The sequence below is a fragment of the Lagenorhynchus albirostris genome, chromosome 3 (genome assembly GCF_949774975.1).
Source record: "Lagenorhynchus albirostris chromosome 3, mLagAlb1.1, whole genome shotgun sequence".
Lineage (NCBI taxonomy): Eukaryota > Metazoa > Chordata > Mammalia > Artiodactyla > Delphinidae > Lagenorhynchus > Lagenorhynchus albirostris.
In genome coordinates this window covers 171,121,303-171,138,649 of record NC_083097.1, presented here as the reverse complement: position 1 = coordinate 171,138,649, position 17,347 = coordinate 171,121,303, and the positions used below count along the sequence as shown (strand labels likewise).

Here is a 17,347-nt window from a genome sequence, read left to right as displayed (position 1 = left end):
CGGAGGGCGGGGATGCTGGCGTGCGGAGGCCATCGGAGTGGAGTGAGGGGGCAGCGGGAGGCCGGAGGAGAACCCCTGCCCTGGGGCTGTGGCTCCACAGGGCCGCCGGCCCCCTGCACGGCCTGACCCACCCTTCTGCCCCCACCTCCGGCCCCTCCCCCTAGCTCCCTCCGCTCCAAGCAGCCCAGGCCTCTCCGCGGTCCCTCCCCGCTGTGCCGGGCACAGGGCTGTCCCAGAGCCCCCCCCCAACGCCCCCGCCAGGTGCGCCTTCGCCCCGTGTGTCTCCACAGGGCCCTCACCGCAGAAAGGCTTTCCCTGGCCATCCATCTAACAGGTCCCTCTTCTCCCCCTACTTCTTTATTTTCTCCCTAGCGCCCCCGGAGGGCCAGGCTGCCACCCTGCGGTTTGTCCCCGCCTGGAACAGCGCCTGCCCCCGCCCACAGGGAGCCCGCCCAGCGACAGGCTCCTGGATCAAGGGTCTGGGAAGGCTTCCCCGGCGGCGGCGGCGGCGGCGGCGGCGGCGGCGTCAAGGGCGGACGCGTGAAGGACCACGAGGGCCGGGCGGCCCCCACAGATGGGCTGCGCGTGCCGGTGTAATTTTAGGTTTCCTCGCCCATGGCCCGCCCTTATTATTGTGCAATTAAAGCACTCGAGGCAGCAGATCAGGCAGTAAAAAATAGCGCATCCCAGTCAGCCACACAGGTGGGGGGCGGGGTCTGCTGCGGTCTCCGAAGGTGGGAGGAGGCCTGGCCCCGCCCCCTGCTCGCTGACTTCTCCAAAAAGTGCAACACCGTGGCATCTGGGTGGTCACTCGCCGGGTCGTGATTCAGCAGATAATTGTTGGGCACCTGTGCCCAACAGGCCTGGACAGATGTCAGGGGGACAGCCTGGCCCTCCTGGGGGTGTAGGGAGAAAATAAAGAGGGGCGGAAGATGGGGGCGTACATCTTCGATGGATGGCCATGGAAGGCCTTTCTGCGGTGAGGGCCCTGTGGAGACCCGGGGCGAGGGCGCACCTGGCCGGGGGATTGCGGGGGGTTGGGAGGGGGCCCTGGGACAGCCCTGTGCCCGGCAGGTGGGAGGGACCGCGGGGACGCCCGTGGCGGTTGGAACGGAATGAGCGACGGGGAGAGGGAGGAGGTGAGGGCAGGAGAGGACGGGGTGGGTCGGGTGGTGCAGGACCCGGGGGCGCGGAGAGCTCGGCTCTCACCCGGAGAGACGTGGGACACCCCAGGGCGGCGGGCAGAGCAGGGACGCGGGCTCGCTGCTCACAGGCGCCCTCTGGCGGCTTCGGGGAGAACAGGCCGTGGGTGGCGCCGGGAGACTGGGCGGAGGGGACGGCGGAGGTCCGGGAGGGGTGGCGAGGGCTGGCGGGGGCTGGGGAGGGATGGTGGAGAAGGAGGATGGGAGGGGACGGTGGGAGAATGGGGGGGGATGGGGGAGGATAATGGAAAGGGCTGATGGGGTGGATGTGGGAGCAACGGTTGGGGTTAGGGTGGGGAGGTATGGGGGTTATGACGGTGCCACGGTGGGCGTGGATAGTGGGACCTGACCTGTGCAGGGGCCGAAGAGGGGGCAAGAAATGGGCAGTTTCTGTGAAATGCTTTTTTCATGTCCTTTCTAATGAAATATAGCTTATATGCAGTAAATGTAAGCACATCAAGTTCAGTGAACTTTTTTAAAAATTGAAGTCACAAAAAATCATTCAAACGTGAACAATTCGGTGTCATTTAGTACAGACACAACGTGCAACCATCACCTCTAACTCCAGAACATTCCATCTCCCTGAAAAGAAGCCCCGTCCTCATTAGCAATCACTCCCCCTCCCCCTCCCCAGCCCCTGACCACCACGAATCCACTCTCTGTGTCTGTGGATCGGCCCGTTCTGGACGTTTCCCATCCATGGAGTCACACCCTGTGTGTCCTTCTGTGTCTGGCTTCTCTCACTGAGCGTCGTGTTCTCGGGGTCCATCCACGCTGTAGCGAGTGTCAGGGCTTCTGTCCTTTTCCTGGCTGAGTGATGTTCCCGTGTGTAGAGGGACATATTGTGTCTATCCATCATCTGTTGATGGACATTTGGGCTGTTTCCACCTTTTGGCTGCTGTGAATAATGCTGTTATGAACATTAAGGCACAAGTTTTGGTTTGAGGAGCAGTTTTCAATTCTTCTGAGTATACCTAGGCATGGAATTGCGGGTCGTATGGTAATTTTCTGTGTATCTTTTTGAGGAAATGCCAGTCTGTTTTCCGTAGCAGCTGCACAACCTCACATTCCCTAGGCAGCTGGAAGGTTCTAATTTCTCTACATCCTCTCCAACCCTGCTTATCTTCCGTTTTCCTCATCACAGCCATCTTTTGGGTGTGAAGTGGTATTGCTGTGGTTTTGATTTTCATTTCCCTGATGACTAATGATGTTGAGCATCTTTTCATGGGGTATTAGCCATTTGTGTATCCTCTTTGGAGAAGTGTCTGTTTGGGTCATTTGCCTTTTTTTTTTTTTTTTTCCCGTTGCGGAGCACAGGCTCCGGACGCGCAGGCTCAGCGGCCACGGCTCACGGGCCCAGCCGCTCCGCGGCATGTGGGATTTTCCCGGACCGGGGCACGAACCCGCGTCCCCCGCATCGGCAGGCGGACTCTCAACCACTGCGCCACCAGGGAAGCCCGCCCATATTTTAATTGAGTCATGTGTCTTTCTGTTGTTGAGTTGTAGGAATTTTGTAAATGCATTCTGGATACTTGGCCCTTACCAGCCTAACGAACATTTATAAATAAACTCACCCAGATGAAAATGCCGACAGTGAGAGCTCCCCAGAGGCCATCCTCACCTCTCCTGGCCACTACCCCCAGGTGGCCTGACTTCTCTCTCCAAAGACTCACGTTGACTGTTCTTGAACTTCTTACCTGTGGAATTGCGCAGAGTGTCCTTCACGGGGCGACATTCAGTGCTGAGGTCCACCCGGCTGTCACGTGCAGTGGTCCCCTCTCTGCAGGGTCGATTCTGGGCATTTAGAAGGCAGAGCTGGGTTTGCTAGCAGGCAGGACTGAATGGGGCCGAGAGAGAGAGAGAGAGAGAGAGAGAGAGAGAGAGAGAGAGAGAGAGAGAGAGAGAGAGAGGATCTCGCGGATCCCCCACCACACAGCCCTCACATCCAAGCCAGCACATCCCGGACGCTGTGCATCCTTGGTCTCTGTCAAATGTGTCCTGTCCACCTCTGCCCAGCCCAGTCCCAATGCCCTCCCACCTCCTCTGGAATCAGCAGCAGCCCCAGCCCCGTCTCCGTGCCACCCAACAGTGCCCCTTCCTCACAGATGCTGCAGGATCTAAAACATTAACCAGAGCCCCTCGCTCCCCGAGGCTCCCCACTGTCCTCAAGACAAAGTCCACCCTCCCTGCAGGGTCCACCTCTCCAACTACCAGCCTCCTCGATGTGCCCGGGGGATTAAGAACTTCCCGACCTCGGATCGGTTCTGTGTCCTGCACCTCCTCCCCCAAGCAGCAGGTAGGGGTTCTGGTGACTCAGACCCCAAAACACGTGTGAAACAACCATTTTGGGGATTCCGAGGGTCAGGAAGAGGTCGGGGATGCTGGCTGGAGACTGGAAGGCAGGCCAGGCACGCACTTGAAGACTCGAAGGTGCTGTCAGCCCAGCCCCCAGAGCTGAGCTTCGCGGCGGCTTTTGCATGTGGGGGTGCTGACGCTCTTCCCCGAGTTCAAGAAACAAGGAAGGAGTTTCTGTGGCTTGGCTGTGGGAGCTGAGGAAATGTTGGGGGGCAGAGTGGGCTGTGGGGGGCTGGGCGCCTCTGGCTGAGAAGCAGGGGTGGCTGAGCATAAGTCAGGTGGCTGGAGGAGGGGGGCTTCCTGCGTCACCATAGCAACGCAGGCCCTGAGCTCCTAGGAAGGGCTTGGGGCGGCGGTGGGGAGTTAGCCAGGCTGGAAGGTCAGAGGGCACAGTCTCCACTTCTGACACCAACTGAAAGTTCGGGGGTCCTCCAAACCACCCTGGGGTTTGATCATTCTCTGGAAGGGATTCGCAGACCTCACTGAAAGCATCTGAGAGGCTGCACAGGTTACCAAGGGAGGAGCGTGGGGAGGGGGTCTCGCCATCACCACCGTCCACTTATGCCCCTCCCGGCACCACGGGCCCCACACGGGGGGCCAGTGCCGGTGTGACGCCTGCATCGCGCACCAGCTGACCTCAACCTCCAGGCCCACTGATGCCGTCACGCAAGGCCACCCTAAAACGCAGGGTTGGTCTTCCTGGCATGGCCAGTCCTGTCAGGCGGGACACAGATCACCTCGAAGACCCCTCTGGGCACGGCTAAACCCTCTACAGCCCGAGGGCATGAGGCAGAGCCTCACCGCCCAGCCCTGGGCCGGGCCCGCGGCGCCCCTGCGCCAGGTTTGGGCGCCGTGTCTGTTCTGCGTCTGCGCTCGTCTCCGCCCCCACCACGAGGGGCAGGAGACAGGGTTCTGGAGGGGAAACCGCGGTCACAGAGAAGACGGTGACTTGTCAGGATTCAAACCCAGGCGGCGTGGTCCGGGCGGGCCGGGGGCCTCTCACGGGGAGAAGGAGCCTTCCAGTACCGGGAAGGCAGCCTGGGCGGGGTTGAGGGCTCGGGGTCTGCACCCGGCGCTGCTTCGAATTGCGTCCTGTCCCCTGTGAGCTGGGTGGCTTTGGGCAGGCCCCTCTGCCTCACCCGGCCTCGGTTTCCCCATGTGTGAGTGGGAGTGGCAGCGTCTCGCTGAGGATCCAGGGGGTCGTCCCTCTCACCCGGTACAGGCTTCGTGAACGGGCCCTGCACGGTATGTGCGCAGCTTATGTGCCCTGGAGGGAGTGCGCAACGTCCCCATTGCACGGGGGGGGGGGGGGCGCGGGTAAACTGAGGCCCCAGAGCCAGGCCAGCTTGTTCGCAGTGGAGCCGAGACTCCGGCCTCGGTCAGGCGGCTTCGCGGGGGAGGGGTGCGCATCCCGGGTCCGCTCCCCACTCGCGGCTCCTTTTTATTGAAGTCATTTTTCTCCTCGCGTCAGCAGAGCCGGCTGCGGGCAGCCCCTCCCTCCCACCCGCGGAGGAGCTGAGAAGAAAACAAAGGCTTAATTGAATCCCACACGGGGGCGGGGGAGGGGGGGAGAGGCCCTCGGCACTCGGAGGCCAGGGGAGCCCGGGCCTCAGTGGATCTGACGGGGCCTGTAATTAAAATCCTGATGTGATTAGATTAATACCATCGCTGCCCTGCGCCTGCGGCCGCGCATGGACCCATCACAGCGACCGCGTGGGGAGCCTGAGACCGAGACAAGCCATGTGAGTTGCCCAAGAACGCAGGGCGAGTGAAAAATCGGGGGCTTGAATTCCGCCGTGGAACACTCCCCTCGCTTGTCAGGGTTCAGATTCCCAGACTCCAGACATGGGGTGTCAGTGAGGGGGTCGCTCCAGGCCGGGGGAACTGCATGGGTTGCAGGGCAGGGCGCCCGTAGCAGGCCTCCCATGCCAGGGTGTGGGGCCCTGGGAACTATGGAAGGTTTCAGAGCAGCAGGTGAAGGCAGAGGGCAGACTAGGGTGGGCAGTGCATCAGGGCTGTGGTGGGGTGGGATGGAAGCCTACTGCAGGCTGGATTCCCAAGGCCCCTGGAATGTCTCTGCTGCCCCAGAGCTCCTTCCCTATTTCAGATTCTGCTCCTTCTGCAAAGCCTTTCTTGATGAATGCCCTGATGGAAGCTCACCCCCTCACTCCAGGGCCACCTTCTCCAGCTCTGTGGGATATACAAATCCCAGGCCTTCCCCATGCTGCCTTCCTTCTCTGCTTCCCTTTCCCGTGTCAGACTGGGGCACCCCAGGTCGGTGCTGTTCCTCCTTCCTCAGACTGGAGATGCTGTATCAATGATCTTTGGCTGCAAATGAAAAACAAAAGTCAAACTGGCTTAAGCAAAGAAGGGAATTTATTGGCCCTCTGAACTGAAATGGTGAAATGGACTGCAGGCATAGCTGGATCCAGGTGCCCACCATGTTGCCAGGCATTTGACTCCTCATCTTTTGCTCTGCTGTCTCCTGTGCTGGCCCCACTCTGAGAAAGGGGCATGGTTTTGCGATCTTCACCAAATCAGGTGCCTACTGCTAGTGGTGGACCTGGCTGACCACAGGCCCCACTGAGAGTAGGAAGATGTTGGATGGCAGCCGGGCTGGAAGGAGAGAGTGCTGACACCACCTTCATTTGTACCCTGGGCTGAGCACTGGGGTGTTCCGGGTGCAACAACAGACTATTCTGATAGCATCAATATTACAAGGCCGAGTATGACACTAACAAGGAATATAAAAGGCGTGTCTGACCTCACTGGGGTGGGGGCTGCCCTGGGGAAGAGGCAGTGCTTTGAGACCTCAAGGTTGAGGGAGAGAACGTGGGAGACGGGGTTCCCAGAGGGGAACCAGCATGGAGAGGGGAGGGAGGGGGTCTCCCTGAGTCCATTTATGTCTTTGGGGGCATCCTTCTGGGGGCTGCACAGGGCAGCCACAGTGCAAGCACACATGCACAAACACACGTACACGCGCACAGCCACACATTACACAGCAACATGTGTGCACACAGGGTTACATACATGCACAGGGTGCAAACACAGAAACGTGCACAGTCCACACAGGTGTGTGAGCACACACGCGCACGCACGTGTTTATGCCCACACTGTCACAAAGGTGCAAGCACGGCTGCACTCTCACACTCACGTGGCTACCCTAACATTCACACACACGTGCATACGGCCTACAGCACAGTTACACATGTGCACAGAGGCGCGTGGATGTGTGCATGCAGACATACATCACACACACGCGTGCGCACACACCGGTTGCCCATCCATGAGTGGCTGGTGGGGAAGAGGCAAGAAGGCGCCTGGTTGCCCTGGCAACACATCCTGGAACCCGACCAGGCCTGGTTGGTGCAGCTCATCTGGCGGGCTGTCAGCAGGTGGGGGCTGCTCAGGACCCCAACCCGCACAAGGTTGGTGAGGGAACAGCTGGTCTGATTCCACACCCTGGGGCTCAGTTTCCCCACCTGTCAAATGGAGCAAACACAGCCCACACCAGCTGCAACTCCCACACTCGCAAAGGCTGCGCAGTCCCGGGCTGCACAGACGCCCTGCCGTCCCTGTGCACTGCCTGACCCCCAGGCTTCCGTGATGGGAGGCCTGCCCCCCAGCCTGGGTCCCTGAGTGAAAGGAAGCCACTTCCCAGGGGACAGGGGAAGGCAAGGTCGGACCCAAGCTAGAAAGAGCGGGCAGTTCCTCAAGGGGGAGCAAAGGGGGAGGGCTGGGACCCTCGCCCTCCACTGCCAGCTCCCCGGTTCCCCAGCAACCTTGCAGGAACCCAGAGACAGGGTCAGGCCATGGCTTTCCATGGATTCACACACTGAGGAGCCTCCCTGGGGCCCAGCGCAGTGCTGGGGCTGGAGATGGCCTTTCACGGAGATAAACCTGCCGGCCCTGGGGCTGGAGACAGATACGACCCCAGACAGCCTGTGAGCTGAGGTGGGACAGGGAACACACAGCAGAGGGGGCCAGGAAGGCTTCCTCTATGAGGTGCCATGTCAGCTAGGGCCTGAGAGCAGGGAACTTGAGGGGCAGGAGGCATTCCAAGCAGAGAGAACAAGCTGTGCGAAGGCACAGATGTGAATGGCCCAGAGCCGGCTCCCACGCCCCCAACCCACTGCCCCTGGCAGGGGGTCTCCAGGGTGTGTGACAAGGGTGGGGGCTGCCCTCCTGTCTGACTGCAGGGGCTGCGGCAGACCAGACGGGAGCGAGGGGCATCTGAGGGGGTCCCCGTCGACGACGGCCCTGCACGTCCAGTCTCTGTCCCCAGAAGGTCAGAGCGCGGAAGGGGCCGATCCTGGCATGGCTCTCCCCGGTGGCTGCGGTGAGGGTGCGGATTCACATCCCGGCTCTGGGCCAGGCTGCCTCGGGAGGGTGACTGAAAGGCGGGGTCTCCACACCTATGAGGTGGGATGCTCGCGGCCCTGGCGGGGCGAGAGCAGCGCTCTCACGCACACCTGCGGGATGAACGTCTCATGTCCTCCTAACAGGGCCTGGGGGTCCCTGCCCTGCTGCGGTCTCGCTTCCTTGCCTCCACCCCAAGCAGGAGAGGCCCAGAGGCTCTAAAAGGCTGGGTGGGGAGGGCTTCGCTCATCCTGAAGGCTCCCGCCACCCTCCCTGGAATTCAAGACAAAACTCCTCTCTTGTTATTAAACAGCAAAGCCAGCAGATCTCCGCCCCCGCATCCCTGGAACACCTTTATTGCACTAAAAACAGCAGTTATAAACAAACACTTGGGGGAGGTTGTCTTAAAGATGTACCCACAGTCGATTTCAAACACAGATGTCAAACAGTGCAGGGGCCTATAAAATGGGGGCCCCCAGAAGGAAAGCCGGGGATGTGAGCGGTCAGGGTCAGAGAAGGGGGCTGAAAGTCCGAGCATCTCACTCCATGCAGGGCTGTCTGCCCCCTCCACCCACAGGCCTGGCCCGGTGGTCCCCCGGAGCAGAGGGCCTAAGGGAGCAGGCCCAGGACAGAGGCCGGAGGGGGCACAGCAAGGGACCCTAGTGCCAAGGGCTTTCGTTCTTGGCCTCAAGGGTGCACAGGTATGTCTCACCACATGTGCAGAAGGGAACACGTGCTCCTCCCCCCGCCCCCCAGGGCGCTGGAGGGAAACATGCTCCTTCATCCCTCCCCCAGGGTGATCTGGAGACCCAGAGCCAGGAGGGACAACGTTTGGACTGGGAGGGGCACCCCAGGATCCCCACAGACTGGCCGGGTCCATCCTCGCCCAGCAGGCAGCCCAGGAGAGGTGAAGGGGCAGAGCTGGCCTTGCCTGGCCCCTGCTTCAAACTGTATCATTTCTGTTTCGGTGAGCAGGAAACCTCCACAGGAATCATTCAAGGACCCACAAACTGACACAATTAAACCCATGCAGCTGTTTTAGCAGCACGAAAAGCCACAACCAGGGTCTCCCCAGCCTCCCCTTTATCCCACCTACCCTAACCAAAACCTATGTACACGAGTGGAGTAAACGTCAAGGCCATCAGTCACTGGGCATCACTTCCTAGGTAATGCACCGGAGGGGGCAGGGGCCAGGGAGGAACGGGGCCCCCGGGCTGGCGCTGCTCTCTGGGCACGTTCTGAGCAACCCCTCCAGGGGAGGGAAGTTCCCAACGTCCAGCAGGGCCACAGGGTCCCGAGTAGAGAAGGCGATGGAGGAAAACAGCTGACAGGAGGGCTGTCTCGCTCGAGGGGCTGGAGGGGAGCAATTGCCCCCGTTTTCATCTGCTGGGACTTCCTCCACGGCTGCCTGTCTTTGCCAGGCAGTGGCTCTCAGACGTGGCTCTCGCCTCCAGAGCCTGGGAGGACCGAGGACTGCCCAGAGCCAGCCCACCCCAGGAGGGGATTCTCCCACAGCCCCGAGGGGCACCGTGGGCAGAACTTGGGCCTGGCCCTGATCTCTGGGGGGGCGGGGGGCAGGGTCTGGCGGGCCGGTGGCAGGAGGACACTCATGCAGCTGAGGAGAAGATACGACTGGGCCTCAGGACCGGCGGCCTCTGGGTCTGTGATCGGCCTTAGCTGCCTCCTGGCCCAGGTTCCAGAACTCGGGAAGGGGCGAGGCAGGGGCATGGAACTTGGGGCACAGGGGGACCCTCAGCCCTGCAAGCTGACCCCTTCTTTTCCCCGGCAGCCCCCTCCCTGCTCCTCTGGAAAACAGCATGACCCAGGACACCCCCAACATGGGCTGCAGCATCAGGGCCGGGCAGCCTGAGTGGAAACCACCTCCCCTGCCGGGGGCGGGGTCTCCTCTGCCGGCGGGAGGGGGCGTGGGGGCCTTTACAAGAAGGGAAGCAGAGAGGTCAGGGGCAGCTCCTTCTCCCCGAGCAGGGTGTCCCGCTTGAGGCTGCTGCCCTTGTTCACCACCTTGATCCTGAGCGCCAGCTTCCGCACGCTGGCCGGCCCCAGGCCGTCGAAGAAGAAGTCCTCGTTGAAGACGGGGTGGCGGCTGTTCTTGACGATGGTGCTGCGCTGCTTCTGCAGCTTGCCGGGCACCAAGCACAGGCCCACACAGCAGTTGATGCTGCGGGCGTCGCAGAGCCGGTCGTAGAGGCCCTCGGCCGCCAGCAGGCGCACGCGCAGGCGGGCCTGGGCCGCCTCATACTCCGCCAGCAGCCGCACGCTGCCCCGCGGGCCTATGCGCACAGCGTGCTCCGCGCGGGGCGCCGCGCCGGGCTCGGGGCCGGGCTCCGGGGTGGCCCTGCGGGCCAGGCGGCGCCGGGCCCCAGGGCTGGTGTCCGGCGTGCTGTCGTCGGCCGACGGGGAGCCGTGGCGGCCCACCGAGTGCTTCAGCTGGCTCACCTTGGCCTGGCTGTCCTGGGCGAACCCTTTGAGCAGCGACACGGAGCGCGAGAGCAGGGGGGACCCGAACGGCGAGGACTCGGCCGAGGACCCCGTGTCGCTCTCCCCGCCACTGACGCAGCGGCCGGGGCTCATGAGGGCACCGCCGGCCTCCCTGGGCGCCCCATCGCCCCCGTTGGCCTTGACGCCCCCCCGACGGCGCCGGGTGCCCGGGGAGCCCACCTGGGCCAGAGCCCCGTGCTCGCTATGGAACAGAGACTCCTTGCGCCGTGTGTGGGGGCTCTCGGCCAGCGTGGCGAAGCCATAGGACGTCTGGGCCTTGGGCACCGAGGGCAGCGACATGGCCCCCTGGGCCTGGGGGTCGGCGTTGGTGGCGGCCTCCTCGGCGGTCCAGTCCTCTGCGCTCTCGATCTGGATCACATGCCTGGTGGCCGCCTTCAGCAGGCTCTTGCTCTCGGCGGCCAGCTTGGCAGGCAGCCGGGGGCTCCGGGGGCCGCGGCGGGGCGCGGCAGAGGCCAGGTTCTGCTCCGAGGTCGAGGGCCCCAGCTCAGCCTGAGCCTCCGGCTCCGTGGGGCCGGCGGGCAGCTTCGGGGGGATGAAGAAGTCCGGGATCTTGTCGGGCGTAAGCACGTTGCTGTACAGGGGCCCCTTGGCGGCCCTGTCCCCACCCTCGCCCCCCGTAGCTCCATTCTCCCCTGACCCACGAAGCCGCTCCAAGAACCACATGTTGGTTTTCTTCATCGGGTCGGAGGCAGGAGCCTGGAGGGATCTGCGGAGCCTGGGAAGAGAAGCGGGGGTCGGGAGCTGCAGGCCCCCCTGCACGCGGGGGCTGGAAGAGGGGCTCCCGGCACCCGTTGGGGGGAGCCCTGCAGGGGTCCAGCGGGGTCAGAAGGCGCTGAGGCCCAGGACAGCGGCGGAGTGGGCTCGCCCCTCCCCTCCCCTCCCCTCCCCTCCCCAGAGGAATCGCGCTTAACTTCCAAGTGCCGAAGCCCGGCCCGGGAGGTGGGGGCGGCGCTGACTCTCGGGAAGCTCCCAGGGGACTGCGGCTCCACTCTCGCCCCCACCCCCGTTCTGAGGATCTCAAAGCGCTTTCTAAAGGGGTCTGCGCTCAGTCCAGGGGGAGGACACCCCAGGGCGTACGGTGGACCCTGGGGTGTCCCAGCTCCGCCCCCTCCCCCAAGCTCCCACCCACCTGTGGCTTCTCCCGGGCCGAGGGTCCAGGCATCCGGGGTGAGGGAAGGGAGAGGAGGTGAGTCTGCGGGCTGGCGGCGCGGCGAACCGACCCCTCCCCTCCTCTCCCCCACCCCGCCCCGCGGGACTCGGCTGGGGGTGGGGGTGGGGTCCTAGCTGCCCCCGCGGAGCGTGGCGGGGCCCCGAACTCACCTGCCCGGGGACGGTGGCCGAGGCTGGCTGGTCCGCGGACACGCCGGGGTCTCGGCGCAAAGGCTGGGGGCGCGGGGACGCGGGCGCAGCCTCAGTCGGGCGGCAGCGGCAGCGCAGTCGGACTCATTCACCAGCGGCGGCGGCGGCGGGAAACCGCCCAGCTGGCCGCCGCGCCGCCGTATTCCTCCTAGTACGGCCGCCCTCCTCCCCCGCCTCGCTTGCCCCGGGGACCGGGCGGGCGGTCTGCGCAGCTCCCAGCGGGCAGAACCGAGGAGCCTCGCGGGGACTCGGGGACTGAAGGGGTGGGGGGAAGGAGGCAGGTGGTGGCGGTTTGCTGACGCCCCTCGAAACCCCGGGCCCCTGCCTCAGTTCCTCTGAGGGCCACTTCCCGACTTACGCTGACGAGTAAAAGAACAGCAATAATAATAACGGCAGCTGAATTTATTACTGAGCGCTTTCTCAGTTCCAGGCTCTCAGCGCCCTCCCCCCAACTCATTCCACAAAAACCGGCGGGAACGTCCTATGGCAGTCTCCAGTTTGCACATGAGGAAGGTGAAGGTTTCTTTCCAGAAACAAGGAGCTAGCCGCTGAGACGCGGCTCAGTGCAGACACCCGAGAAGCCGGCCAGGGCGCTGCTCCTCCATGGGAGAGATGTTTCTCGAGCACCTACTGGACGCTGGAAACATGGCTGTGGCTGGCATGCAGCTGCCGGCTTTGTGATGTGTCCTGGTCGGAAGGACGCCAATACAGAAATACACAGGTAAATACTAACGGTAGGTTTGGTGGCTCCCATGACAAATGTGATTGGGGAGAAAGGAGAGAGTCCCCCCCCTTCAGTTCACAGATGGCTAAACCGGCAAGGGTAAGACCAGGAGACTCAGGCCTGGCAGCTCTGAGACCACAGCGTGTCTTGGGATTCCACCCTCCACCCTTGTGATCTGCTGGCCCCAACCCCCCTCGTCCTCACTCCTTCCTCCCTCCCAGCCTCAGTTTCCTCTTCTGGAATCCAAGGCCGAGTGACCAGTCCCAAGTCCAGCAAGGTAATGTATTGCCAGGACTGATGCAGAGCAGGGGAAGCCTAGACCTTATTTAATTATCATATTCCAGGAGCCTCCTCTCTTCCAGAAATGTCCCCGAGCATCGTCGTGGCTGGAGCTGGGATGGGGGCTGGTCTGGAGTGACGGTTGGTTCAACAGCAGAAGCGGGGACGGCAGGGGGGGCAGACTGAGCTGGAGCTGGACAGAGGCCCCTCCAACACTTCCACTTGACCTTGGAGTGAGGTGGGGCTTAGCGTCCCATTGTCCAGATGGGGAAAGTGAGGCTCCCTCAAGAGGCCTGTCTCAACTTTGCTCACCCAGGAAACACTGAGCCCCCCTTTGTTCTGGGGGCAACACTGGCGTGGCCACACAGTCTGACAAAGGAGGCAGATACCAATGAATGCATCACTTCACTGCCACCTCCAGGAAGCCTGCCCTGCCTGCCCCGCATCACAGCCCAACAGAGCCCACGAAACCTTAACTTCAGCTCTCATGAAAAATACCCTCGAGCAATTACTCGGTTGATGTCAGTCACCCCTGCTGGGCCCGGAGTGCCACAGTAGGAAGGGTGACCCTAGAACAATGCTCTTCCCCGCAGGGGCCTCGAGCCACCGCCCAGGATGGCGAGGTGACCGGCTCAGGCGTCCTGATGACAGGCCGGCCTGGGTACTGGGGCTTCGCTCCCCACACACCCTCGCCTCGCTGGGAGCGGGCTCTTCCTCCCAGCTGGGTTGGGCGGGGAGGGCAGTGAGTTTATTCTGTGCCGGTCTCTGCGCTGAGTAGCTCAGGACGCTAGTCCGGAGCCTTGTATCTGGGTTCAAATCCTGGTGCCAACTATTCCTGCTGTGTGACTTCTGGCAAGTGCCCAAATCTCTCTGTGCCTCTGTGTTCTCAGCAGTCCAGGGGCATAACACCTGCCCCTGAATTGCAGCGTCAGAGTGAAGATTCCACAGGGTGAGGTACTATTTGCAAAACGCTTAGTACGGGGACCAGAAACGTGTGAGTTAAGTGTGGGTTCCACGGATGCTGCTACCAGTGAAGGAGGGGACTCAGTGGGGGAGGAGCCCCAGGACTTGACCCCACCACGGTCCGGCTCAGCCGGAAGCCCCACTCCTATCCCCACCCCATCACATTTGGGGAAACTGAGGCACGGCAGGGGGGTGCGGGAAGGCACCTGGGGAAGGTCCCGAAGGCCTGCCCTGTGGGGCCAGGGGCCCCACCCTGGGAGGGGCCCTTCCAGCTGGTCAGCTCAGCTCCGAGCCCAGCTCCATGTCCCTTTCTGTAAACAGGAACCTCTCCGGGTCCCCAGAGCCCTCGGCTGACGGGCATGGCAGCACCCCCAGGACTCCCCCCCTCAGCAGCAGCCTTCTTGGAAGAGGCTGCAGGCTCAAGCTGGAGAGAGGGCCCCCTCCACCTCATGCTGGGTGGAGGGACCCACTGAATGGGGAGGGGGAGGTGGCAGACCTAAGGGTGGCTGGGAGGAAGCACCAGGAGGTGGCTTGCAAGAGATCTGAGCTCCAGTCCAGAGGGGCCCCCTGGTGCCCATTTGGCTCCCAGCAGTGGCCTCCCCTCTGAGCTCCGCCTCCTTCCCTGGAAAAGGGGGCGCAGGCCTGTCTGCAAGCTTCCAGGAGGGTCCCGGGCCCAACAAGGCACAGGGTAGCCCGCGTCGGGGGAGGGCCATCATCCCCAGTTTACAGAGCAGGACGCTGAGGCACAAGGGAGGCCCAAGCCACAGGGCACCCAGTTCAGAGAAGGGAAGCTACTGGCCAAGGCGGCACGGTGGAGTTTGCACCCCCGTCTCTACTGCCTCCCTCCCCAAGTCTCCCTGAGGGCAAAGCTGGGGCAAGCAGCGTTTGTTGACTGAAGAACTGAAGGTAGAATGGGAAAGGAGCTAGCTGGGCAGGGCCCAGGCTCCCAGCCCCCGTCACCATGGGGCACCCCTGGCTTTCCCGACTCAGGGAGCAGGATAGGGAGGTGATGGGGTTGGAATCCAGGCTCTGCCCCCTCCCAGTGGTGTGGCCTTGGCAGTGACCTCATTCCTCAGAGCCTCTATTTCCTCATCTGTAAAGTGGGGAGAAGTTCAGGATTCCAAGTCTGTGCAGTTCTTAGCACATGCCCGGGGTGGGGTGCTAGATAGAGTCTTTGAAGGGGAACCTGGGCCTCGGAGGACCCAGAGCTAGGAATGAATGGCCTACAAACCTCCAGAATCTGACAGTCCCCCCCCACCCCCCGCCCGGTCCTTTCTGCCCGCCACCTCCCAGTCCCATCCTGTCCCCCACAGCTTAATTCCCACTTGGGAATCTTATCACCTCTGTGCTCAAAAGGCCCCAAGCGGCTCTCTCTGGCACCAAGCTTTGCCCAGCTGTGCCCCTCACTCCACCGCCCCTCTGATCTCCCTTCCAGCTGCTCTGGCCATCCTTCTGTCTCCTGAAGAAGTTGTGTTCCACACACCCAGGGCCTTTGCACACACCATCCCTTCCGCCCAGATCTCTCTCCTCCTCTCTCGGGGCCTCCCTGCTCATCCTCCTGGATTTCCTGGGGCCCCTAAGCTCCAGGGCACTTCCCTTCCCATGGTTGTCATCAGACACTTAGCAGCGACCTGCTAATTAATGTCATTTGACAAACTCCACAAGAGCGGGTCTGTCTTGGTCACCCGTTGCATCCCCATTACCCACCAGGGGTCCTGGCAGGTGGACAAGAGGAGGTCATGAAGGCAGATTAAAGGATATTAGGATGGGGGTGTGGATGGATGGACAAATGAATGGTGAATGGGTAGTTAATGGATGGATGTGTGATGGATAGGTGGGTAGACTGATGAACGATGGATGGACAGATGGATGGGTGGGTGAGTGGATGGATGGATGGGTGGATGGATGGGTGGGTGCGTAGGTGAGTGGATGCATGGATGGGTGGGTGGATGGATGGGTGGATGGGTGGGTGGGTGGGTGGGTGGATGGGTGGGTGGATGGATGAGTGGGTGGGTGGGTGGATGGATGGGTGGATGGATGGATGGGTGGATGGATGGGTGGGTGGGTGGGTGGGTAGGTGAGTGGATGGATGGATGGGTGGGTGAGTGGATGGATGGATGGGTAGATGGATGGGTGGGTGGGTAGGTGAGTGGATGGATGGATGGATGGGTGGGTGGATGGAGGGATGGGTGGGTGGGTAGGTGAGAGTATGGATGGATGGATGGGTGGATGGATGGATGGATGGAGGGATGGGTAGATGGATGGGTGGGTGGGTAGGTGAGTGGATGCATGGATGGATGGGTGGATGGATGAATGGGTGGGTGGGTGGGTGGGTGGATGGATGGGTGGATCGGTGGGTGGGTGGATGGATGGGTGGGTGGATGGATGGGTGGGTGGGTGGGTGGATGGGTGGATGGATGAATGGGTGGATGGGTGGATGGATGGATGGGTGGATGGATGGGTAGATGGATGGATGGGTGGATGGGTGGGTGGATGGATGGGTGGGTGGGTGGATGGATGGGTGGATGGGTGGGTGGGTGGGTGGATGGGTGGGTGGATGGGTGGGTGGGTAGGTGAGTGGCTGGATGGGTGGGTGGGTAGGTGAGTGGCTGGATGGGTGGATGGGTGGATGGATGGATGGGTGGATGGGTGGGTGGGTAGGTGAGTAGATGCATGGATGGATGGGTGGGTGGGTGGATGGGTGGATGGATTGGTGGCTCTGTCTCCAGATCTCTGAAGTAAGAGACATGGCATCAGAGTCCCCTTCTGGCTCTGCCTTTTGATGGCTTCCCCCCTAGTTACAGGCAGACCAGAGTGGCTTTCACTGCCCACACCCTTACCAGGTCCCCCCACAGCCTGGGACAGAGCCTGCTGACAGCAGAGAAAGCACAGCCCCTCCCCAGAGCCAGACCCTGGGTAGGAGTGTGGCCCAGCCTGGCAGGGATGTGGTGAGGCTTGGGGTGCCTCCTTGGGAGGGATGCCTCCATGTTTGTGGGAGGAGTTGAAGGAGGGTCCTGGGGAGAGATGGGGGTCTCCCTGGGAAGTAGAAATCATGTGAAGGAAGGTCAGGAGAAGAGAGTCGGGTGCTAGAGCAGGGGGCTGGGCACACGGGAGAAGCAGGGGCTTCGAGGTCGATAAAGGGGCCTGAGAGAGCACTGGGGTCTTCTCAGGAAAATGAGGACGAGAGCCGTTGGGAGACCGAGAAGTCAGGCCATCTTTCAGGACAAGTTAGGAGCTATTTGGAGAAGAAAACAAAGAGCTTTTTGCCAGATATCTGGGGGTATCTCGAAGGACAGAAGAAGTTTCTGGCATTTGGGAGATAGAGTGTTTCCAAAGAGAAGCTGGGGGTATGTTTGACAGAGGAGCTGGAGTGTGCTTTGTCTCAGGATAAGATTGAGGTTCTGGGAAATGTCAGGGGATTCGCCACCCCCCGCCAAACAGGGGCACAGCCAGGGCCTGGCTCCCTCTTCCTCCGGCCCCGGGGAGGCCAAATCCGGTGCTGCCTTGGCTTCCCCCCCAGGAGACTGAACCCAGACCCCCCACCCCGAGAGGGCCTTGTAAGGCGCAGGACGGCTCACGTGCCCCG

General features: G+C 62.1%; 1 protein-coding gene across 1 annotated transcript; it reads right to left on the bottom strand.

Moving 5' to 3' along the window:
• Nucleotides 1-9,851: 9,851 nt before the first annotated feature.
• C2CD4C (C2 calcium dependent domain containing 4C) lies at nucleotides 9,852-11,114 on the bottom strand. Its single transcript, XM_060146787.1, has one exon. The coding sequence runs from the start codon at nucleotides 11,112-11,114 to the stop codon at nucleotides 9,852-9,854; it is 1,263 nt and encodes a 420-aa protein (XP_060002770.1).
• Between the last annotated feature and the right edge of the window lie 6,233 nt (nucleotides 11,115-17,347).

Excerpts from the sequence above, each read along its gene's own strand:
- C2CD4C (XM_060146787.1), bottom strand. The coding sequence starts at position 11,114 with ATGAAGAAAACCAACATGTGGTTCTTGGAGCGGCTTCGTGGGTCAGGG.